Here is a 25,546-nt window from a genome sequence, read left to right on the forward strand (position 1 = left end):
GTATGACTTTTCAAATCCCATTTTGACATGGGCGTTGGCATTCTCATTCACCTTCATCTTTTATAACTGATTTGTTTGTGAAGATTCGAAAGAAATCATCATCATCATCTAAGCCTTGCCCATATTAATTGGGGTCAGCTATATGAATTTTTTTCTGCCATTACACTCTATCAATGGCCATAACTTTAGTTAGACCATAGGTCATCGAGTCTTTACTACCTCCACCCACGTCCTTTTGGGCCTTCCCCTTGCCCTTTTAGAACCTTCAACTTGTACAAACTCACTCCTAATTGACACAATTCTTAGTCTCCATTGCACATGACCAAACCATCCAAGTCTACTTCCCTTCAGTTGTTACCTATTGGTGCTACTCCTAAATTCCCTCGGTTGCATTTACTTCTAATTCTATCCTTCCTGTCTAGCCACTCATCCATCTCAATATCCTCATCTTAGCTATACTTGTCCGATGGACAGGTTCGTTACTTTAACTGCCCAACATTCTATCCCATAAAGCATGGCTGGTCTTATAACCATCTTATAAAATTTTCCTTTTCAGTTTGAGTGGCACACAAGGATCACATAAAACTTTGGAGGCACATATCCATTTCTTCCTCCCTGCTTGAATTCTATGGGCAAAATCCTTCTCAATCTCTCCACTCCTCATGAATTATTGACCCAAGATATCGAAAGTGGTCATTTTGGGAAACTTCTTGGTTAGCAATCTTTTCTAATTCCTTGTTCTCGCTTCTATAGTAACTAAAATGGCATTCCATATACTCTTCTTAGTTTGACTAATTTTAAATCCTCTAGATTCTAAAGTACCTCTCCATAAATCTAGCTTTGTGCTTACACCCTCCCTCATATTGTCAACCAAAACTATGCCATCTACAAACAACATGCACCATCGGATCTTTTCTTGCAGGTGCCTCGTTAACCTGTCTATAACGAATGCGAAAAGGTATGGAATCAATGCTAACCCTTGGTGGAAGCCTACAGTAATTGGGAATTCACCTCTCTCCACCAGTGGTCCTTGTATTTGTTAATGCTCCCTCATGCATATCCTTAATCATGTCAATATATCCTCTTGAAACTCCTTTCTCTTTCAACACCCACCAGATTAGCTCTCTAGGGACCCTATCGTAAGCTTTCTATTAGTCATTAAGACAATGTAAAGATCCCTCCGCCTCTCCCTATATTTCTCCATCAATTGTCTAAGAAAAAAAAAAATCAACTGCACTGAATTGAATATCAAATAAACAAAACCGAGTCTGATTTAAACCATGTTTATCATGGTACAGGGAAGAAAACATGCATGCAGCGGCAGGAAGCTACAGCGTGGCATGGTAACTTCAGTGATTTTTGTATCCAAGTTTTCTCAAGTCATATCCAGCATGCATGGCACTTCACCTGAAAAGAGCAATCAGGGAATTGATGTATGGAAGAAACCAAGAGTTGATTTCAGATTGATAGAAATGTGGGAGCTGTATCATTCATGACAACAAAGCTAGAACAGATTGCAGGCCACATGAAAGAACTTTCAGGCTACAGAGAAATTAAGTTATAGAAAAGCATAAAATCCAATCAAATGCTCTCTTGAGTTCAAAAATCTCAATGATAATGAGACTTTTCAAATATCATTATGTATTATTATATTCTGACTTCATCATAGCATTCATTCAGCAATGTAAATCATATTACTCTTGCATAGAAGATCCGTTCAGCCACATAATTTTTTTCCCAAAACAGCATTTGGCAAGATGCTCTAGTTTGTACTGCAGCATTTTTATATGGAAGATGTCTTGCGCCCCACTCTCGGAGGCGAGGTCTAAAAGTAGCCAGGTCAAGATGATGGAATGCTCTGTTTCTTTAGAACCCCAAAAAAAGAAAAAGAAAAAAAAGATCTAAGTACTTGAGGCACCAACTGGTGGAGGGCACAAATTGCCACTCTGCACATTTAAATGATCCTGACTTTATATACTTGAAACAGATATTATTTGGATAATCCACAGGAACCCCCATTATGCATTGAGTGGAATGGAGAAAGTTCACCAAGCCGGCACTAAATGGAAAGTGAACTCAATGCTTCAAATAGAATAATAGAGCAAAATGACCATTTAACAAATTTCCCTTCCACTGAATACAAATATAGCAATTTCCAAAACGCACCGTAAAATATTGAATCGAGTATTGACCCTCTGAAAACTTTAAGCTGCTCCGACTTTACTACCTTAGTTTTCCAGAGTACAATAGGCCCAAGCTACTGTAATTATCTCTATTTTCGCCAGGATCTGTGTCATGTACCTCTGTCCTTATTGTCATGGGGGAAATAAGCAACAGATCACAGTATGGAACTCAGGTCATTGATGATTTGAATTGTATACCTTCATTGTAAATGACATGATCCGGACACCACTGATAAGAAAATTTTACAGTCGCCACTCAATAGAATAAATCATGCCCACTGGGGATAATTACACTTCCATCTATCATTCCGACACTATGGAGAGATGGGGCAACTGTTGAAGTTTCTCCGATTGGAAATGAAATAGTGGTTGATATAAGAGATGAATAAACTCTCAAATCTTGTGACTCTCTACGAAAAGAACAGAACTCTTCCAGCCTCAAAGGGGGTGCACTATCAAATTGAATTACAATTCCTAGTCCAATGAAGTGGAAATAACGAAAATGTGATATTTTGTTCATTGGATAACCAAAATTTATTAGAGGAAACAAAGATACAATGCCGGTGATGAGAGATCATCGGATTACTACAACAAGGAATCCATCAATCCAACCCCCAAGAGTCTTCTAACATGTCTATCGAGCAGTAAGCGAAAACCAGAGAAGCTCTAGTCCATTCAATAAAAAAGTTTCTTAGGCTTGAGGAAAACCTTGAAAGACGAGCATGAACTTTCTTTAAAGGATCTGCTTGTTCCAAATGGACCAATGATATACAAAGCAAAAAACAAAAGGAAATTGGAAATTACATCCTTAACCTAGTTGTGAAATCACCATCAGCCGAATCTTTTATAAAGGATGCCCATTCCACTACCAAAAGCTTTAGCCCTTTTTGTCACTTCACTTGCGGGGGATTTTGAGTTTCAAAAGCATCTTCCATTTCTCTCCCCCCATAACGCCCATAGTCCTGCCAGTAAAGCCAATCTCCGATACACCCTTAGCCCAACGCCGTGCCAAGCATAGAGGAGACTTCCGATTGATTCCGGTATCACCCATGAGACATTAAATAATTCCACGATTGACATCCACATTTTTGGACATAAGGGCAGTGGATGAAAAGGTGATCAATTGATTTTGCATTCTCCATACACATCATGCATATGTTGGGCAGCACCAAGGATATTTTTTTTAAACATTGTCTACCTCCACCACTCCTTTATGCCCAACAAACCAGGTGAATGACGTCACTTTGGTGGCTTTTTTTTTTCTTTTACCAAACGAAAGAGGTGCACTGACGGCTTCCTTTTACTTCCATGGGTCAAATCAAATTGTAGGACCGGACCGAGAACCTCCCCAATTTATCCACCTCCCATAACATTCAATCTTGAACTTCTTGGATTGGGGTGCCACATTTGAAAGTATTTTCTGCGCATAACTCATTTGACATTGAATAGATTGAAGAACCTCCACCAAATACATTGGGAGAAGCAGCAATGCAAAAACAGATGATCAACCGACTCCATATTGCACAGACACAAGATGCATACATTAGCAAGAACCATTTGTCTGTTACTTAAAAATGTCAATAGTAAGAACCTTTTTCCCCCCAACTACCCATCTGAAAGCCAAGACACAAGGCAGAGCCAAATACTTCCAAATATGACGGATATGGTCCAGGACTCCTTGGCATGATTCAGCCCATACAATGGAATATTATGATTATACCAAGAAGCAACCTGCTTTATCATTATCCCATAACTTTCTATCCATATCCTTCTATCTCATAACCAAAATGTGATTTCCTTCTGCAGTATCCTTATTGAACTGCAATTACTAGTCTAATGAGCGTAATAGCCAAATTGCAATACTCTTCTGTAGTATTCATAATGAGGGTGTGGGCTCCAAATTGCAAGTACATTACTTTCAAGTTGCACTTGAAAGGACTGTAATGTTATTAGGGTTCATGGCTCATTAAATTTTAGAGGTTTAAATTCATATATGCATCCAAATGCAACCAAAAGGTTTAAATTCTTCCAACAGTTCATGAATTTGACCCTACAGGTTATATGCGACTGCCTCAAAAAATTATGCACTCAAAAGCTTCAATGATAGCAAATAAGTTTTGAGTTTTAAGAGTACAGAAGATTTCTTGCTGAACCTCATTTAGACGAAGAAGCAACTACTTCAGATTTGACAGTTGAATGGACGGAAGGAGCTTTAGCTGATGGTGGGACATAGATTCGGGCTTTTTTCAGAATTTCAGCAACAATCCAACGTTTCCGTTTGCTTAATGGTCTAGAAGCATCCAACCTAACCTGAAAAAACAGTTCCTACAAATTAAAACATATCTGACCAAGACACAGCCATGAAGTATCTAACACAACAACCACAGACTCAACATGTCTGCAAAGAGAAATGACAATATTGAAATTTTACAAATAATAATAACAATAATAATTAATAACCAAAATAAAAAATCTAAATATTTTCATATAGATACAAAATATGAAGAAAAAAAATGCATCTGCTAAATGCTGTTTGAGCAGTAAATCTTCCAAAATCAGGTGTCATCCAAATTTTGGCAAGCTCCACATCCTCCATGTCAGATGTTGGGTGTTGTTTAGCAATGCTTTCAATGCAAAACAACAAAATGATGAAATTTCCCGACTTTGTGGAGAATATCCCACCAAACGAAAAGGGGCATCTTATGTGCAGGGCATGGGGCATGGAAAAATTAGGATTACAATCCCAAATGAGGAAGATTTGTTGCTCAAACAGATAATCAACATTAACCAAAGCAAAATAAGTGACTTTCAACCCATTGCATGTGACTTTCACCTGCTATTCAGCTCTAGTTCTAATGTGTTCCGTACGCCGGACATTTGAGCCATGAATAACGTGGGCCTCACCATGAGGATACACCAGGCCAGTCCACTTATATTGTGCTTGATGTAGGACAAAGTCAAGGACAATCAAATGGATGGCTAGGATGGAAAGAAATTAAGCTAGAAAGCTTGATACAAGGGTCTAATGCGTATTGTAGCTTCCGAAGGCCATAATTTTGTGACAGGTTATCCATTTCAGGCATACAATGTCTTTGGAAATCTATCAACGAGCTCTACATGCTGCGCAATGCCAAAGCCATTGGCCCCTGAATGGTTTCCAAAATAATGTCGCTTTGGGGGTTAATTTTGAATTTTAAGTTAAAGTTTACCATTTTAGTAAGTTACAGACTTACAGTTTTTGCTATTTATTAGGGTATAGGGTTTGAAGAGTCCTAAAATAGTTCAAAGCCCTTATTTTAGTCATGGGAAAGAGATTGAATCAATTTAGAAGTAGCCTACTATTTTTAGTAAATTTACTATTTCGAGAAAGTTACACATTTGGGATTTGGGGCTTACATAAGTCATTATGGGCTTTGTAAAGAGACTTTATTCAAACTTTTTTCCATTATTCTCAATAATAAGTTTGCTTTTTTTAAACCTTGTGGATTCAAGGTTCCTCGTAGATTGGATTCATGATCTCTCCCTCCACTATCCGCCACGCACCCGCTATGTCATTTGGTATTAGCACAAGGTCTTTCCTTGGGTCAATGGCTTCCAATAGCAGAGACCGTCATATGACAATGTTCTATGGAATCAACCAGTGGCTGGGGTAGAGTTCATGGCTTTGCAGCAACCAATGCAGGAGCTAGGATGTGCAAGCAGTGTTTGTTCAGTTGACTAAGGCCATGGATTGCAAATATAAACATGGCAACAAATGGCCCATGACTGTCAAAGGGGCCTGTCGTCTGCTAGTTTGAGGCCCAGCAGGTTCAACACCCATGCAAAACCATAGGCCACAACCTTGAAGGCGAGATTAACTCAAGGAGCTAGATGCTTTCCAGCTAATTAGATATTGAAGAAGATGTTTTTTCTTTTTTGAAAGGTGACAATTTTATTGATCAAATGAAGCTAAAAACGGCCAAACCAATTACGAAGTGGTCCAAGAAAGAAAGGAAAATCTTGAGAATGAAGAAGAAGAGTGGATATATGCAGATCAAGGACTGCCTCTTCAGGAAGGAAAAGAAGAGCAAACCTATGCAGATGAAGAAGTGCCTCTTGATGAATCTACTATCCAATTACTTGACGGATCCACAGATAGATCAATTGATCATGTATTCATGGTTGAACTAGAAAAAGTTCCAATTAAATTAGAAGATCAATTGACGAGTGGTCCAACAAAAACAATTGATGAATTTGCAAAAACAGATGACTGGATGGCCAAAGAGATTGGTACTTCCATGATCATCTCATTAAGCTCCAAGCAGATCGGCACCTTTCTACGTTCTCAGCAATAACCAAAGTGCATAGAGTCTAAAGACGATAGCGACAATGACAACAGCGTGGCTGGTCGACGTTAATCAAGAGCAACAAATCACAAATCCATTGTTATATAAATGTATATATATATAAAAGAAAAAAAGAAAAAAAAAAAGAAGAGGAAGTTGGCATCCCAAACGCGAAAGAATGCAAGGAAACAGAAGGTGAGGTCTCATTTTCTAAAGTTTCATCATAAGTATAAAATTTCATTCCAGCATGTAGGCTTTGACCATCAATTGTTGCCGAAGAGGCAAAAGACAAGGAAGACGTGTTACAAAGGTGGATCATCGCAATGGCTACTACCATTCTAAACTCGAGGACAAGTTTAATTTTTCAAAAGGAGGGTTCTGATGTAGGACAAAGTCAAGGACAATCACATGGATGGCTAGGATAGAAAGAAATCATGTTAGAAAGTTTAATTCAAGGATCTAGTTCAAGTCCTTATTTGGATCACGGGAAAGAGTTTTAAGTAAGATTGGAAGTAGTTTGGTATTTTTGGTAAATTTACTATTTTAGATAAGTTTATTATTTCAGAAAACTTGTGAATTTCGGGTTCTGATGCAGGTTGATCTGAGCCCACGATCCATGAACCAAGCCCAAGCCTCCTATTTAAGTAGTTAGCTAGTGAAATCAATCAGCTAGCTATGAACAATCAATTAGTCAAATCCCTTTCATTTATTTTCAATATTCGTAATAAGCCATTGGTTGTCAATGACATCATGAATTTTCCTTATATGCATGTTTCAAAGCTTATATAAGAGCATAGGATGAGTAGTGTCAAGGGACCTTTGAATTGAATCAAATTGCTGCAATTGTTCTCTATTTGTTTATTTTCTCGTGCTTAGATTGAGGGTGCTTGCGCTTGGGCGGATCCTTCCCATTAGTTGGCTACGCCAATTTGGTATCAGAGAAAGGTTCCAACAGTTGAGTTGAAGTCTTGCATCAACAACAATCTTAATATTATTATGTCTAGGTTCTTTAATCATAAAACTCTTACCTCTTTTTCTTTATTTTCTTCATTGCATCCATCCCTCCTACCCCCATTCACCTCTTTTTCTTTTTCTTTTCCTTTTCTTTTTTACAAAGCCCAAAAGTCCAATTGACAATAGGAGACTCTGCCGAAATTTTGGCAACCATCTACCTCTATTCCAACCATTAGCAATCTTCTTTGTTAAACCAGAAACTGCCATATATTATGTCCATTACTTTCCAACGTCATGATGGCTGCCCGTAATGTTAACGTCTATCGAGGAAGGCTTACCAATCAACGGCAAGATAATTGCATCATTGAGTTATTCGCAAGGGTAGCTAGCCTGAAAAATGTTGTTGACCAACTATGTAAAGAACAACATGGTGAGCAACCTGATCCTATTGGAGATCCTGATGGTGGTCCAACTCCACAACAACCTCAGGAGTTTGTTTATGACTTCATGCAATGGTTCTTTGCAAAGAGAACCACTAACACCATGATAGAGATGCCCAGGAACGACGATATTACCTACATATTGAAGTTTCGGACTTCACATGTCGTCTGGATGCCAAGGCTTTTGTTAATTGGATTACAACGCTGGAAGATTATTTCGCATGGTACGACATTGATGATGCCCAACGGGTGGCCTTTGTCAAGGTCAAGTTGAAGGGACCGACAAGAATCTAGTGGCGAAGCATTGATAACACTAATCTCATCGTGGGTTGTCCTGCTATCACCAGGTAGGGTGATATGAGGAAGAAGCTGCAAAGTAAGTACTTGCTTTCAAATTATATGAACTCTTCTCCAGGAACTCCTTGTGTTCAAACAGGGAACTTTATTGGTGGATGACTACACCGAAAAGTTCAATGAGCTTTTTGTTTGTTGAAAGCGTGTAGAGACAGACCATGTAATAGTTAACCGTATTGGGCAGGGCTACGCCAAGAGATCTAGCATGAGATGGTCATGTATGATTTCGAGTTAGTTGATGATGTTCATCGGAAGGCTCAACAAGTTGAACAATAGCTACAACAGCATATTCTCCGACGCTTTGGTTGTCAAGTTGGGGAACCTTCCATAAGAAAGGGTTCAGATAATCGGACTCCACCACGGGGCTACCAACCACCTCCCCACCCTTTTCAGCCGCAGTCACAAATGTAGACTGCTCTCATAAGGTAACCTCAACCTTTACAACAGCCGCCACAGAATTCATACCAAAAGCAACCGACAATGCAGGGACATGACACCAGGGGGCAAGGTCCAAATCTTAATCTTTCCCTCATCTACAAACAACATACACCATGGGATCTCTTTTTAAAAGCCTCGTCAACCATCCATGAGCAATGTGAAAAGGTACAAGCTCAATGCCCACCCCTACGGCCCTACCACATATCTTCCATTCTAGCACGACTGTATGCTCGCATGTACAAGTACCAACATTAAGCTTGGCACAACTCTAAGATTCATTGACAGGTTGCCTTGTAAACTTCTCCTGAAGATTTAATGGCATACAATGGATCACACATCTCTCAAGGCCCATTTCCACATCATCCACCCACCTCCAATTCTATTGGAAGCAACCTTGCCTCTAAGTCTCTCTCGAGTGTACCATCTTCTTTCTCATTTCAAGGAAAACATTTAGGACGAAAAGGAAACAATGGAAGGATCTGAATTGGACCATCGTTTTGAATTATAAAGGCAACATAATGAAATGAATCACTCTTAAGGAATCTTTTTGACATGGATTTGAACTAAAGCCTCACCTTTATAGTACTTCCTACTCAAATTACATTTCAAATCTCTTCTTGAATCAGCTAACTTTTAAACCTCTGGACTTTGTAGCCTTCTTCCTTATCTCCAACCCAGGATACTAGTGATTAATTGATCAATAGCAAGCCGAAAAGGTGGTGGCTTAACACCAACACTTGATGGAGGCCTAGCCACTATAGCTAACTAGTATGACTGACTGTAAGCCCATTCTCACTCTTATAAGAACACCCTCATACATGACTCTTCAACAATATTGATATATCTTCTTGCGACCCTTTCCTCATCACCCATTACATGATCTCTCCCCACATCTACAAAATCAAAATCCATATGAAAAGATATTATTACTCAATTTGTAGAGAAAACATCAACTACATGGAACGAAATACACTGTGTCCAATCAAGTTACTATTCATCTAGGATTCAACTTCTTGTTTATACGGTGGATAGTGGTATGATTGTTGATGGGTTCCCACTAAATACAAACTGTTTGCAGCACAAAATACATATAAAATTCACCAATCAGATGGCAAGGATCATATGATGGGGGAGATATACATGGGGCATATCATCATAAGGCCATCCACATGAATGGCTTCAATCATGAGAGGTGCACGCTACGTGTACTGTTGCAATATATCATTGCAGGCAATTTATAAAAAGAAATTGCAGGGAATTCAAAATGAGAGAGAGAGATACACGATCACCGATGTTGCAATCGTTGTTCTCGTCGTGGGCCATGAACTTGCTGGTTCTCTTGACGTAGCGATTGTACATCTTGTGATGGAAGAGATGATCCACTGCCACTACCACCGATTTCTGCATCTTGTTTGAAACCACCATCCCCACCACCGGTTTCATCTTCTTCTTATTCTTCTTCTCTCTCCCCCTCTCTCTCTCTCTAGAACAACTGGAAAGGATTTGGGGATTTTGAAAGAAGAGAAACCCAGGAATTTGAGGTAGACCAAAACCAGACCCTACTGTACGCGGATTAGATGCTGAGAAGTTGAGTAGCGAGTAGGCTACAGAAGTGACGTCACCAAGTTCTGTGGGCCCCACTATGATGTATTTGTTGTATCCACACAGTCCATCAATTTTGAGATATCATTTTAGAGGATGACCCAAAGAATGAGTCGGATAAAAAGCTTTAGTGGACCCCACCACAGAAAACAGTGGGGAGAGTGATTACCACCGTTGAAACTATCCTAAGGCCCACCATAATGTTTATTTGAAATCCAACCGGTTCAAAAGTTAAAAAAGACATGAAATAAGGGAAAACACAAATATCAGCTTGATCTAAAACTTTTGTAGGCTTTAGAAGTTTTTAATGGTGGGCGTCACTGTCCCACTGTTTTCTTTGCTGGGGGCCACTGGAGCTTTGGATTTAACTCATTCTTTTGATATTGCCCTAAAATGATCTCTCCAAATGGATGGAAGGTGTGGATACAAAACATACATCATGGTGGGGCCCACGGAACTTGGTGACGTCACTTCAGTAGCGAGTCTCGCTACTCAACCTGTCAGTAGGTAATCCGCGCCCGACCCTACTCACCTCCCATGGAAGATGATGATGACTCGGTTGAGAGGTTTAGGGTTTTCCTATTCATGGAATGTACAAACGTATTTACGCGCGTGAGATGAACGAGGACAGCGGCACACGTGCCATCATAGCGTATTTATTTGAGATCTGACCCATTCATCCCGTAAAGCGCAGTGTGAGTACGACCTGGCCCAAAGAAAATCAGAACCGCCGCTCATTTAGTAAAAAGATGGACGGTTGATATTTCTCCTAACCTTCCACTTCTCCGGGCACCCGTTCCATATCAAGTCAAGTCCATCTCTCCTAAGTGTAGCCCACCGAATGAGCAGCCTAGACTTAACCACACGTGTGCCATGATAAACACCTGCACTGAGAAACTGCGCATGGGGCGCATGTGTAACTCAGAAACCTTTAATCATGGGACCTAATCTATCTTAGATTGATTCATTGATATCAATTAGTGATTAATGGACGTCCTGTTCAATTTAGACCATTGGCTTTGTCCACCGACTATTCAACAATAACATTATTTCACTTTATTTCTTGGTTCATGGTCCCGCTAAGGGCCCATTACTTGTGCGGTTTCGCATGGGTCACAGGTATGCTCGATATACAATTTCAATGAATTACTGATGTAGAGTGGGTTGCGGACACTTTCATGTTCAAAATAGATTAAAGAAGGCCCGATTAGAGGCAGAAGCCATCAAGACCATCAAAACCTTAAAACATTAAAACCTGAAAACAGATATATCATACAAACCGAAGTAAGTTACTTGACATACTATAAATGATTTGGGGTAAGATGATCTACTTTAGCAAACTAACCCGACTACGCGGGATTGCCCATGCCGAATTTACAAGATTCCATTATATCGACGGCTGAATTTCATGTTTAGTTTCATTTTTATCATAAATAGTAAGTTTTAGTTTGTTCGTTGGGCTTTAGGAGTTATGTCCAACATGAAAATTGCTTAGAATAATTAGGAGAATAACATACTTAAGCTACATAGGATACTTATGATAAAAGTAAATTTATTATTTATAGTAAGTTATGAATTTTAAGAAATTTTAATTATAGTTTGCTTATGATTTCTCTCTTATTGTTTGATATCTTTATATAAAGAGTTATAAATTCTTTTATTTTAATTAATCAATCAAAATTTGAATTTATTAGAATTTATTTTTATTTTCTTACTTTCTTTCTTTCTCATGGATTTCAGAAGTGTTTGTGAAGAGTCCAGAGAAGCTCTGTAAATTTAGAGTAGTTATCTTTGAGGAAAATGGTGATCAACCTCATCACGTTCATCCCTGCGTCAATTATTGTACTTTGATAGACTATCCATTTTACCACCATAAATTATTAATATAAATATGAATAAACTAACTTTTTTATTGTAAAATGAAATAAATTTCTATTGCATTTTCATACAGGTATTTTTAAAAATTCTGAATTTACTGAACTATGTTTTTTTGTACACATTCACTCACATCCCACACACTCGCATCACAGTGGACGTTCACTACGACAGGTACTCGAGCTCATGCTGATAAGTCTAACATTGATGCATGAGCAAGGGTCTTTGAATGTGCTAAACATGTGAATAGACTACTGCCATTGACTCTTTTTCCACGGACCCTGTGTTGGGATTTGTGGAGCTAAACATCAAAGGTATTGTTGGTAATTTCACAATTTCATATGGAGTTTTATACGGGCATTGTTGTTGTGTTGAAAGTTTTTTTTTTTTTCTTGAGCATTGTGGATCAATCTGAATTTGTAGGCATATAGAAAGAAAACTATATAAATCTATGTCATGAGTTGTATATTCTTTTTATTTTTTCTTTCGATTTTTGTTGATGCATAAATCTAGTTAGCTCTTTCTGTACCAATGAATCTGTGCAAAGAATAGACAAGAAAGACCATGGCTCACGCAGGGACCCTCTAATGCCTAAGTAAATTATGCGATCAGGGTTTCAATTGAATAGAGAACTCAAGGTTAGAGATTGTGCGTACCTTTCACTATTAGGGGTACTCTTATTTATAGATGGAGAGGCGGTGGTGTAGAGGACCTTTTCCCATTTGGTAGGATGAGTTATGGTAGGATTTGGAATCCTTGCTTGGCAGGAGGATCTTTGGCTAAAATCTCGAGTATATTTGTATTGAAGTCGGTCTCTTAGATCTTCGGCTAAGATTGTGGATAGACGCAATTGAAGTCAGGTTGGATCCAATAGATGGCGGGTCTTGCCGACCTAAGCAATTGTTCTCTACGCATGTGGTCGACCAATGACTATTCTAACCTAGTGTTGAGAGATTGAGCTCGACCTTTCTTTTCACTTGGTCGAGGAGATGATGGTTATATTGCCAGGTCGCCCCTGCTGCTGTGTGAAGCGTTGACCTTGTTCGCATTGGTTGGTCGGTCCATTTTTCCCATAACAATTTTGATGTTGATATTGTATTGTGTGGCTGAGAAAGGATCCTTCTCCCAACAGCCTACAAGATCCCCAGGAAGGCCATGAAAAAGACTGTGTGGGGCCAACATGATCACTGGACAACCATTCCTTAAATGAGGCATTGTAGTGTATGCAAGTGATCGAGAGTTCAATTCATGATATCATTTTTTGTCTAACTATTGAGGTGGCTTATGTTAGGTCATCGGTCCAAAAATAAGGTGGACCTAAAGCTAATGCAAGACATAGTAAAAGAAATTGCAGGAATGGGACCTACATTGTTAATACCTCAGCAGGGATGTTCTCTCTATCCAGTCTCTTCGTAAGCCCTCAGCATATGGTGGCACCCGTTTCCTAGAGCTTTGCAAGAAAACATCAGGAATATACCCTTTGAAAGTGGGCCATCTTTCATGATCCAAACTATTTGAATTGAATGAGGCTCAAGAGCATATAGATAAAAGAGTAGCATTTGTAACTGGATTTCATCCAAGGGTTTTTATATTTCACTTACCTTAAGTATCATTAGTTAATAAATAAAACATTATCCTTTTTTATAATTACATTAATGGACTATTTTCCCCCATTTAGTTGGGTCTAGGTTAGGAACTCAGATCAGCGTTGATGAACGGGTCCAAGTCGGGCTGGGTAGATTCCAAGAGGCCCCAAGCCCCCATCTATCTATTAATTCCTACCCACAGATTGCCTAGAGATCAAACCTTGTGGGGCTATCCTGATGTATATGATTTATCAACACTGTTCATCCATTTTTTCAGATCATTTCATGGCATGAGCTCAAAAGTGAGGCGCAACCAAAGCTTAAGTAGTTCACACCATAGGAAATTGTGGGAATTGAATGCATACCATTGAAAGCTTTATCATAGGCTACCGAAGTTTTGGATAAGGCTTATATTTGTTTTTTCCTTATCCTCCAAGTCTATGTGACCTCATGGACATGTTGGATGGGAAATAATCATCTTAGTGGGCCCAGGAATGTTTCAACATTGGATTCAATATCCCCACTTTTTCCTCTGGTGTGGTCCACTTCAAATTTTAATCTGCCTCATTTTTAGGTTCATGCCCTAAAATGATATGTAAAAACAGATAAACGGCATAGATAAAAAAAACATACATCATGGTGGCCCCACAGAGTCGAGTCACCTGATACCTCGTAAATCTTGTCCAACATTCGGGCCCAATTCTGTGGTCGGGTCCAATCACCCGTCGGATCGACCCGACCCTTTTGCAATTGTGAGTAATGCTAGAAACGGCAAGAAAATTCCAAACGTGGCTTTTGTAATTTACACATAAAAAAATGAGTGGCATTTAAGTAAATTGAGAAAATGGTTTATCTATGTTATATCCGTTATCCGCTCCCGCTCTCCTTTTGTAGAGAGAGAGGAAGAAGAAGAAGAAGAGAACCTGGAATCTATAAAAGCAGGTACGAAGAGCTCCGAAAGAATCCCATTCACTTCCTTTTTCTTCCCATTTCTAGGGTTCCGAGAAAACGCTCTTTGTTCCCTCCACAGTTTTCTTCGCTAGAGATTTCCAAGCTGTTTTTTTTTGCAGAAATTTCATGGCGTTTCAGCCAAGTGAAGTTTGGATGGAGGAGGAACGGATTTTTATAGGGTTTTGGATGGATTTTAGTCTCCGAAATTAGGAGAATTCAGGGATTTCCATGTTCTATCTGCCCATTTTTGTGGTTTAATGCACTCATTTTGAGGATCCTGATGACGAATTTCTTGGATTTTAACGATAATGGTTTTGAATTGATTTTATTGAGGAAATTAGTATTCCTTGAGGCTGAGAAATGCTATCCTGCAATTTCTTTCTGGTAAATGTAGAGTTCGGAGAGGCTGAAAATGTGGCACTTCATTCATGTTCTTAATGAGCAATTCCATGGTCTTATGTGAAAATTTTATTTTCTTTACTCGGAGCAGATTTAAAAGGAAATTTCCATCATATGGTACGTTGAATTCTATGGTTTTGATGAGTACTGGAAAGAGAAGGTTGAATGGGTTGGTTCCACATGCGAAGAAGAATGGCCATGAGAGGAAGAGAAGTTGGTGGCAGAAATTCTTTTTGGATGATGATGGGAATTGGTTCGGTTTGAGGGAAGATGACGTACTGGAGGATCCTAAGGGCTCAGATGGAGAGGAAGTGTCAGAGGAGGAAAGGTTTGAAGCTTGGAAGAGGAGGGCGGAAGCAATTTCTGAGTTGCGGGAAGCGCAGGAAGATGCAAAGAATGCGGAGAGTCGAGAGTGGGAGGATTGGATCTGGGAGGGACCATCTAGTGTAGATAATACTTCCTTTGACAAGGATTGGGTGGACGGATTCGAGGAACAGGATCACGAGATCCCTATGGATCCCAGACAGATAGTGCCTGAGAAGGACGTGGCTGGTGCTATAAGAGATCTTGTCCTTGGAAATTATGAGGATGAATTGCTATATGAAGACAGGGTTTTTAGGTTTGCCTCTTTGAGTTCGGTAAGTGTTTTTGAACTTCTCAAAACTCTTGCTAAAAATGGATTTCATCTATATTTTTATCATGTAGCTCTGGCTTGGTGTTATATTCAAATGTTTTTTTTGTCAATGTGTTCCATTCTAGCGATTTGGGTTATGGATACAGACTACATTCAGTTCATATGCAGCTACAATTTTAGTCTATGATGCAAAGTACAAGGATAGACATCAAGTGTATTGTATGAACTATTATGCGTGAAGGCATATTCTAGCTGTGCCTGATTTTAGTCTCGTGAGTATGTTTTTGTGCTGGTGTGGTGCCTATGTTTTGTGCTCAATTTTTTGGGTATACCTATCAATAGAGAGACATACCATATCCAAATGGAAAGAAAATTTTCATTACTGAACTGGAATAGATAGAAGTGGGGAAAACAGTACACATGGACCAAGCTCTCCAATTTAGTCTCATCTATCATTTGAAAAAAATATTAGATGTTCTAACCTTTCGAATTCTTTTCATCCTCTTGCCATCTGGAGAAGATCATATAGTATGAGGAAATGATAAAAGCTGATCTCCAAAAACTGTGTGACTGGTTTCTACTGCTTCCTTTTGTAGATAAAATGGCAAGAGAGGGATAATATTTCCTCTTAAACCTGTGTTTCCTATTTAACTTGCATTGCATTATCTAATCTTATACTGATTTGCTTCTTTTTGTTTTGAAAGTTTACTGATTTGCTTCTAATTCATGAAAATTTATCAAAAGATTAGTATGCCATACAACTCATTAGGACCACCTTGGGGCCTGTTTGGGCAACACAAAACCCATTTATTTCTCATTTTTCCCAGCGGGTGACAGACCTGTCAGAACCTGTTGGGAACTCAGCCAATGGTTCAGATTCTCCAACTACCATGGCCCACAAGAAGAACAGAGAGGCGTGATTTTAGGGCTTGGATAGTTTCAGAATATGTTGCACCTCATGGAGGGTTTAAACCTTCCAGATGTTTTTCATCTAGGCACTGTAATGTGGCATATTTGTTTGATTTATCTGATGTCTTATTTTCGATTTATCTAATGTTTTATTTTCATTTTCTTAATCTCATTGAAACGATTGTTGACCACCACACCCTCAGTCTTGTTTCCAACTTCATCCATTTGCTATCAACATTATGTATGACCTGTTACGTGGCCTAATCATTTGAAATATCTTGGGACTCCTTTGCATTGCTTTATGCTTTGGGTGTGTGTTGCTATTGAAATAGAAGATACGAGATGATAAGCAATTTTCATGGTTTGTGTTACTTTCAGGCAAAATTCTTGGCATTGTTGGTCATTGTACCATGGGCTTTAGATTTTGTGGTTCATGACTACGTTTTCATGCCATTTTTGGACAGGTAAATTTTTTTATTTATTAAAAAAAAAAAAAAAAAAAAAGCTCCTTGTAGCTTAAGGGTTTTCCTTTGTTTGTTCAATGTTAGTGCTCGAAATGCGGATGTGTCATCTCATTGAATCTTTGCATGCCTTCGCATAGTTTGATCAAGATGAAGATATTTCTGTTGTGGTCGATGCAAAATAATCAATGATTATGTGCACAATTACTGTCTTTAGGAATTCACTTAATGCATTGAATAGTTACACAAACACACTAGAAGCATTAAGGTTCTAAGTTTGCATAAAATCACTTTTGATGTCATGAACAGGTATGTGAAGACCGTGCCACTTGCAGCTGAGATGCTTGATGTAAGAAGATCTCAAAAACTTGAGATGATAAAGACCCTAGAAGTTGAGAAAGCAAGATTCCGTTTTGAAGCAGAGATTGGTAAAGCTCCTCCTCTTTCTGATGAGGAGGCTTGGTTGGAGTTGCGGCGTAGAGCGTAAGATGAAGATCACTTGATATCATATTCCTGCAAATTTTATCTTTGGATGTTAAATCCATGTCCTTAGATGATGATGACAACAACCACTACCACCACAGCCCTACTTTGCTTGCTTGCCCTTTGGGTCATGCACGTGATAGTTTTGCTTGGGTTGAATATGTGGTAGGGCTGGAGTTGTCAATGGGCCCAGTTGGCCCTTAAATCTGTCAGGCCTGGCCCGCTTTATGCCAGGTTTGGACCGGTGTATCAGGTCTAGGGGCCAGCCCGAGCCTAAAATTCAAGCTTGTTATTAATCGAGCTGAGCTCAGGCTGTTTTTGGTGCAGTCATGCCCATTTAGGGCTTTTCAGGGCATCTCCACAATATCACATGCACACACACATATCTTAAGATATTTCTTTCTTTCTTAAATGAGGAACACGACTTGTGCTCAAACTGGCCTGGTTTTTGGCCCACTATATGTGCATGGTTAGCATAACTGATGAACAACTTGGATCTTGCACAAAAATGGGTTGGGCTTGGGCTTAGATGGCCTTAATCACCTTGGGCTGGGCTCGGGCCTGTCTGTTTTGGCCCATAATGAGCACATGCCAAGCTCAGGCTAGATTTTACTTCATGGGTTGGTCTTAGACAGACCCCGGACTAGCCCAAACACGGCCTGTTGGCATCCCTAGGTGGGATTGTCTTGGCATGTGAGTGCTATTAGTTTGAGCCCCTTCTGCATTCCAAGAACCCAGGTAAAAGAGGTTGATGTTGGTGGGTAGTTGATTGCAAGACTTTTACCAATCTACCATATAAAAACCAACCCCAAATTGCTGGGAGATAGTTAAAATGGTGATGATGATTCTATTATTTATACCTCTGCTCCACTTGTTCTATTATGGGAATTAATTTCTTTATACAATGTGTGTGTTTTTATGGTTTCTGCTAGTGTCTTTTCATTATTGCCTTGCTTCATGGATGATTCTTTTCATTTCTAGGTTCCTTTTCTTCTTCTTTTTTGGTTTTCTAGTGCATGATGCAGGACAATTAACCACTTGCTCTAAAAGCTCGAACTGTTAGAGCATGGCGAATTAATCTTTTTATCTCATAGCACAGGCCCCACATCTCATGGGTTAGGACCTCGGCCAAACCCCCCTCGTGGGCCCCAAATCACATGGGTACCGCCTCACACAGGCCGCCCGAATCACACAGGTGGGGCCCGCCTCTCACGAGCCACCCGCCTCACACGGGCCGCCCACATTAATCACCCCTGGTGAGGAGTCTCGAACACGAGACATCCCCCGTGGGCCCCGCCCACCCTGAGTGTGCCCCTACATCCCACAGGCGACCTCACTCGAGCCCGGTGTGAAAATGCCCTTGCATTAGTGCAACCTCATCTATTTGTGATTTTGATACTTCTCTTTGCAACCTAGGCTTGCCGCAACTGGCAGTGATCTATGCTTCATCTTGTAGCATGAAACAAATTCATGCTTTATGCAATCTTATATGAAGATTTTGAATTTATTGAAATCTGTAAATTTACTATATGGTTGGTACATTTAATTATGACTCATGCTTCCTTGGATCGATTCTGATCATTCCTTCTTGTTTTGGGTTACTTTACCAGGTTAGAGTTGAGAGATGAATGGAGGTTAGAAAACAGGAGAGCATTTGCTAATATTTTCTCCGATATGATTTTTGGGATTGCATTGTTCTTTCTTGTATACTTCAATCAAAGCAAAGTGAGTTGGTCATCTCACTTCATATATCCTTGTTTTGTCACTTTGTATGAGATGTTTATCTTTCTTGGTAACTCTAAAGGAGCAAGACTTTTTTAACTTTTTTCTTTAAAATAAAAATAAAATTACGCACGCACACATACCCCCGCACACTCACGCCATTGTGGAATTTCACCACCTATGGGTACTCGAACCCTTGACCAAGTGTTGAAACTCCTGAGAGTCTACCACCGGAGCAAAAGTAAGGACCCAAAGGAGCAAGACTTTAGATGCATTCTTTTGTCTTTATACACTTTATCATTCTCTAGTGATGATTTTTGCACATCAAATGGTTTCTTATTGACTATGTGGTCTATGTCTTCATACACATGGACAAATGACATGCTTGTCCTAGAGGCAATAACTCATATCTCCTCAAGATGTTGGAACATCAAGATGGAGGATTGCGATGTTAGTTGTTCTTTGCTTGTTATGGCTGTAGAGGAACAATTGTGTTTTTGTGATCTTAGGAGTTCCTAGCTTGGGGTGTGTAATAGGGTTGCTTTGCATATCAGGGAGTGGGCTCCCTGAAGGTTTTCCGCAGTTTTGTTTGTTGTTCTTCTTGTTGTGTTGTTTTCTTTGATTGTTGGCTGTTGACCCTAATAAAGTTGCTTCATCTTTCCAAAAAAAAAAAAAAACTCCTCTCAAATACAATGGACATCTTCCACTTCTCTGAGCAGACAACAGAAGAGATAGCATTCAGCACACCATGGATACCACATGGGCCTAGATTACAAAGTGAGGAGCCATCAAAGTTCAATTTCCAAACCCTAGTCAGCAGACATTTTCAGAGACCTTTGACTTTAATTTCAACTCTTTGACATTTGTAACCATTCACCAAGGACCAAATTGGCTCATTTGATGACATCATTTTTTATCTTTTTCATGACATTCTCTATTCACAGTTCAAAAATCCGACTCTTCCTTCTTCTCAAATCTCCCTATATATAGAAAAAGGAAGAATGCACCACTCAATCCTCCTTTTCTTGAAAGGACCTTAAACCCAACTTTGAAAGACCTCTCCAAACTTCTCTTGAAAGATATTGAACCAAAAAAAGCTTAAGAAAGTGTCCCCAAATAGAATTATCGGTCAAATTGTTTACGAAGCAAGGTTTCCTCGTCCATACCATGCATGAAACAGATAAGTGTTCTTTTCTCTTTTTTTTCTTCTTTTTTTTATTTTTCTTCTTCTTCTTTTTTTTCCTGGATTGTTATAGATGCATATCATCATCATCTTAGCCTTTTCTCCCTGCAATTTGGGTTCAAATTTTAAATGGAATTTTTATGATTGGTTTCCAACCAGACATCAACCTTCCTCTTTTTACCTGGGCTCTTGAAACCAAACATGGCAGAGGCTTGCATTAACACCACTCACAAGTTCAGACCCAGTATGGTCCCACCCAGTGCACATGAATGCCCCAAAGGGTAAGCAAGGAAGTAGGCAGTGTCATGGAGGGGTGTGTGTGTGCATGTGTGTGTGTGTGCATATATGGATTTCTTTATCTTTTTCCTTGGATATTCGGTTTGCTTGGGCATGTAGTCTCTGACCTAAGCTTGGGATGACCCCGCTCCCTTTAGTTAAATGATTGACATAAATTCCTTTTGTGAATAAGTTTGGCATGGGACAGTTCTTCCATACCATCTTATGGTTGACCATCTATGGAGGTCATTGGGCTTCAATTTATGAAGCTATTTGAATAGAAAAAAAAATATGCAAGATCGAACGAACTAACAAACATAGAGCCATCATCATCATCTAAGCCTTATCAGAGCTGATTTAGGCTGGTTACATGAATCCTTTTCTGCCATTCCACTCTATCAAGGGCCATAAGGTAGACCATAGGTCCAAAAAACAAGGAGTGCAGCAACCAGAAGAGAGACCCTAAAACAATTCCCAAGAAGCCAACCTTTTTACTGCAGATGTTTTTTATTTGATGGTGCAGATGCATGCTTGTTTTTATTTTACATAGCATGCTTATGTCAGATCTGCACATTCAATATGTTACTCCATTTGTTTTTTGGGTCCAAATTTGGCATTTTTATGTTCAACCACACGAGCACTTATGTATAAGCAACCAGCTTATTGAAGGTATGGGCCTGTTTTGCGTTCTTTGCAGACTTACGATGTATTACTAAGTATTTTGGCTATTACAGATATTTTCTAGATGAATATATCTCTGCCTTAGACAAAATCATTCTGAAGTACCTCTTGTTGTCAGCCTGAGGTTTTGTTGTTTTTAGTGTACACATGGTGCTCAATAGACAGCATGCCAGATATATTTTCTTTCCTCCATTTGCTACTGCCAACAATTGTGTCTGCATGGATTTCATCCCATTTTTTTCATTCTTTCAGGTAGCTTTGCTGAAATTTACAGGATACAAGTTAATAAATAATATTTCAGATACTGGCAAGGCATTTCTTATTATTCTTGTTACAGACATTTTTTTGGGGTAAGATCTTTTCTTTTTTTTTTGGCTGGTGTGAGCTCGTACATGTCCTTGTGATTATATAACCTTTTGGATCTTTTTTTATCATTTCTATGAGCCTAGAACTTATTACATTTTTTTCTTTAGAAGAAAGTTCTGTACGCCAAGTAATGCGATGCCAACTCAATGCTACAATTGATATTTTACTCCTCTTTATCAATTGAAGGCTGAATATATAAATAAAAGGAACATGACAAGATGGCAAAAGATCAAGACTAGACCAAGGCATTGAACTACAAGATGGACCTTCGATTGTTAACTACAACCAAAGAGCAGTATGCTGAGCGAAGCTCAACGTGGCTAGCACAGCTACAATACCAGAGAGCTTTGAAAATGAACACAAGCAATCTCCTTAGTTCTTCCCTTTTATTCTTCTTCTCGGTTATTTATTTAATTTTCCTTGTTCTCTAATCCCAGCAAATATTTTCTCTATCTTCTCATTTTCATTTTTTTTTCATGCAATTTTTCATCAACTAAGCTATTTTCAATCAACTTAATTGAGTTGATCTGGGAATTCCTAACAGCCAAAGGCTAATTTTGTAGTTGATTATGACATTCTAGTCATTGCTTTATGCAAGGGTCATGCATCAGCACCTGACAAAAAATGTTTCATACTTGCTACAACCTTTTATCCCCCCATTTTGGACAAAAATATGTTGCCTATATGAATATGCAGGACATCTAATATACAGTTTGAAATTCGTGCCCCTCATTTGACCACAAAACTCAAAAATGAGACCAGGCAAATGTGACCAGTTATTGTGAAATAAAATAAAAGGACTTAATGAAGGATAGGAGCCCCAGCAATAAGACCACAGTATGGTATTGTTTTGTGGCATGGAAGGATGTTCAAACATAACTGGCACCTGTATTCTGTCAATTTGAAGAAACACAATGCTAACAAGGAACCGTGGACATGTTATGGATTGACATCCATATTTCTAGGTAGTCTTATGAAACACACATGCACACACGCACGCACGCATGTTTCTAGTACTGCAAGCATAATTCTCCGCCACCTTGGTTCTCCATCATGCTAACACAGTAGCATTCTTTTCAAACATCCACCATCCAGTGCTGATTTTAAAAACTGTCAATGGAATTCTTGAACTTTGTGATTTCAATATTGCATGTTCTTGAGGTTGTTCTACCGCCTGATCAACAAGTCATTGCTGTTGACATGAAACTCGAAATGTGCATGAGTGTTTCTTGATGAGGTGGCATTCGGCCCACTTACAGTTTGTCCATTCCTAAAAATTAGATTAGAAGTTACCTAGTTGAAATACATATGGTACAAGTGAAGAATGATTTTACCTTTCAAATAAAAAGTGAAGAATGATTCAGCATTTGCATTCTATACTATGGCCTGACAACCAACTCTTAAAACCATTAACACACTTCCGTTACTTACTCCCCACATGAATGTATTCTCTCTATATTAATATACACTTCAAGATTTATAGTGAATGCTGACTCTAATCAAATGTCCTTTTAAAGTGGGCATTCTCCAGAAAAGCCATTCTATTTGCTTTATTTAGCTTATAAATAGTACATGTACATCTGTAGATGTGCATAAGATTCAAAGGCATTCATAATTTCCACTTTGAAATGAATATACTTCTTCTTCACATGGATATTGATCTCTCCAAATTTGCGTGAATGAACATTTGCAGGTACCATTCTGAATCTGGTTGGCAGACTTTGATAGAAATAATTCTGGAGCATTACGGGTTTGAAATTGATGAGGCTGCAGTAACAATATTTGTTTGCTTCGTTCCAGTTATTATCGACGCATGTGTCAAACTTTGGGTATGTTCTACAATTATTTCACACCTTCATGCAGATTGGTGTTCTTGTGAAAATGTACATAGGGGGTTGACACCAAGGACAGCCAACTCAAAAATAGAATTAACTATTAATTATTGGTTTGAAATAACATGTAGGCTACAACCAGTGGGGATTCAAGAAAGGCCTCTTTAAAGTAGTGATAGAGCGTTCTAAAGTGCTCCAAATGCTCCTCAATTTTCATCCAAAAATCTCTCCAACCAATTCCCCTTTCATATAGAAAGCCCAATTTTGAGTGGTCTCTCTACGTGAAAGAGACTTTCCACAAGTGTGTCGCACACATGGGCTACCTTTGTAGTAGAGCAGATGGCCACTAAAAGCTAGAAAAAAAATGAAATAATAATAATAAGCATAGGTGACAGGAGTGACTGCTTGTGGGTATTCCCATGCCAAGAAAATGATGAGAATGAGATTTTATCACTATGGTGCTAGGTCTGGAGACCAGCAAACTCAACAGCCTCAGAATTAGGTGGCCCAAACTCAGAAAGCAGCATCAGGACCTGTTTCGTGGGAACATAAAGGTTGTCAGTGTAGGGGTCGCAGGATCTGGAGAGCAGTGACCAACCCCCCCCCCCCCCCCCTACAAAGCATGCCTCAACACCCAGAAACCATTAGGATATAACAATTAAGGCCTAAATTTCATTTGAGACCCAATCTCAACTTTTATCTCGATTTAGATGCATGACCCACCAGATTGGTCCTGCAGTTGACCAATCTGATCATAACCCACTCTGGGCTGCATGTGCATTGAATCTTCACTTTCTATACTTCGCATGCGCAAGCCCTGGTGCACTGTTTTATGCATTTTAATCATGCATAGATGGACTTGTTCATTGTCATGTGTACGAGTGTAACCGCACTGATACTCTTGTACATATGGATGATGCCATTTTCTAGACATTGCTTGTAACAATTTATTTAACTTGCAGTTATTCAAATTCCTTCCGAAATTATCCCCAAAGGTGGCAAACATCTTCCGAGAAATGAAGCGTCATTAGCAAGGTTCTTGTCTGGATTTTGTACAATCATCCAAAAAATCAGTAGACCAGGTTTGTATTCGATAACATAACCATTTTCCCTTTCACTGTTCTTTGTCATATTTCCTGCTGCATTTATGCAACTGGCTATGAAATTTTGAATAATGAAAGATGGTTGTCCAGGTGCCTGGCCTTGCTGACATGTAGCCCATTGATGAGAGTCCAATGCCATTCTCTATTTTTATTCACAGGTATTATTCCTTGTATATGAACTTGAAAACTTCTATACTAAATTTTTGTATGCATGAGCTATTTATTACATGATATATATACTGGGGAATCCTCAATCACTCATTAATAAATCCCTCGTTGAGAAAGGTGTATTATTTTTTGGTATCACTTATAAAAAATCATGGAAGATTGCCACTTCCAATGATATAATCTGTGTATCTATTGTTAAATTTATTTATAGCAAAGGATCAGTTGTTTAACAGTCATCTAAGCTAGTTATCAAGTGCATAACTTCTTTACATATGACACACATGCATCAGATCTGGACGTTCATGTGCTGGTCCTACAATTAATGGTACACTGGCTGGATGGTCTCAGACGCTAACAGGACCTTTAAGAATTATGGCGGATAGCAACATATATTAAATAAAAATAAATAAATAATCCCACCAGCAATCCACATTCAACTGGAAATCTCCTCCTTATGCAGCCCGGAGACTAGAGGCCCATTTGGATGCAATTCCACAAAAGCCAAATGGAGTTTCCTGCAAACCCCTTTCCATTGATCAACGTTTTGATTGACTCAACGAAAACCAATCCAGTTGGTTTTTGGCAAGTGGGCTTTTTAGCACTAATTTGATGAGTGGGATA

The 25,546-nt window shown here is 39.0% G+C and overlaps 2 protein-coding genes across 5 annotated transcripts; one reads left to right on the forward strand and one right to left on the reverse strand.

Moving 5' to 3' along the window:
- Window positions 1–1,232: 1,232 nt before the first annotated feature.
- On the reverse strand, window positions 1,233–10,230 carry LOC131256570 (uncharacterized). Of its 2 annotated transcripts, none has more exons than XM_058257461.1 (3): window positions 9,976–10,228; window positions 4,337–4,493; window positions 1,233–1,407 (listed from the first exon to the last, which is right to left on the reverse strand). In XM_058257461.1, the coding sequence occupies exons 1-2, from the start codon at window positions 10,135–10,137 to the stop codon at window positions 4,338–4,340; spliced, it is 318 nt and encodes a 105-aa protein (XP_058113444.1). In that variant the 5' UTR covers window positions 10,138–10,228; the 3' UTR covers window positions 1,233–1,407; window position 4,337. The 2 variants fall into 2 exon arrangements, with proteins under 2 accessions (XP_058113444.1, XP_058113445.1); XM_058257462.1 differs by lacking the exon at window positions 1,233–1,407 and adding an exon at window positions 1,847–1,864 and having other exon boundaries at window positions 9,976–10,230.
- A 4,327-nt stretch (window positions 10,231–14,557) lies between these two features.
- Window positions 14,558–25,061, forward strand: LOC131256569 (chloroplast envelope membrane protein-like). Of its 3 annotated transcripts, none has more exons than XM_058257458.1 (9): window positions 14,558–14,699; window positions 15,199–15,745; window positions 17,029–17,114; window positions 17,421–17,594; window positions 19,205–19,319; window positions 21,709–21,806; window positions 23,516–23,651; window positions 24,617–24,736; window positions 24,848–25,061. In XM_058257458.1, the coding sequence occupies exons 1-8, from the start codon at window positions 14,602–14,604 to the stop codon at window positions 24,683–24,685; spliced, it is 1,323 nt and encodes a 440-aa protein (XP_058113441.1). In that variant the 5' UTR covers window positions 14,558–14,601; the 3' UTR covers window positions 24,686–24,736; window positions 24,848–25,061. The 3 variants fall into 3 exon arrangements, with proteins under 3 accessions (XP_058113441.1, XP_058113443.1, XP_058113442.1); XM_058257459.1 differs by having other exon boundaries at window positions 14,637–14,699; window positions 14,828–15,745; XM_058257460.1 differs by lacking the exons at window positions 23,516–23,651; window positions 24,617–24,736; window positions 24,848–25,061 and adding an exon at window positions 22,009–23,509.
- The last annotated feature ends 485 nt before the right edge of the window (window positions 25,062–25,546 follow it).

This window comes from Magnolia sinica, chromosome 9 (genome assembly GCF_029962835.1).
Source record: "Magnolia sinica isolate HGM2019 chromosome 9, MsV1, whole genome shotgun sequence".
In the NCBI taxonomy this organism is placed as follows: domain Eukaryota; kingdom Viridiplantae; phylum Streptophyta; class Magnoliopsida; order Magnoliales; family Magnoliaceae; genus Magnolia; species Magnolia sinica.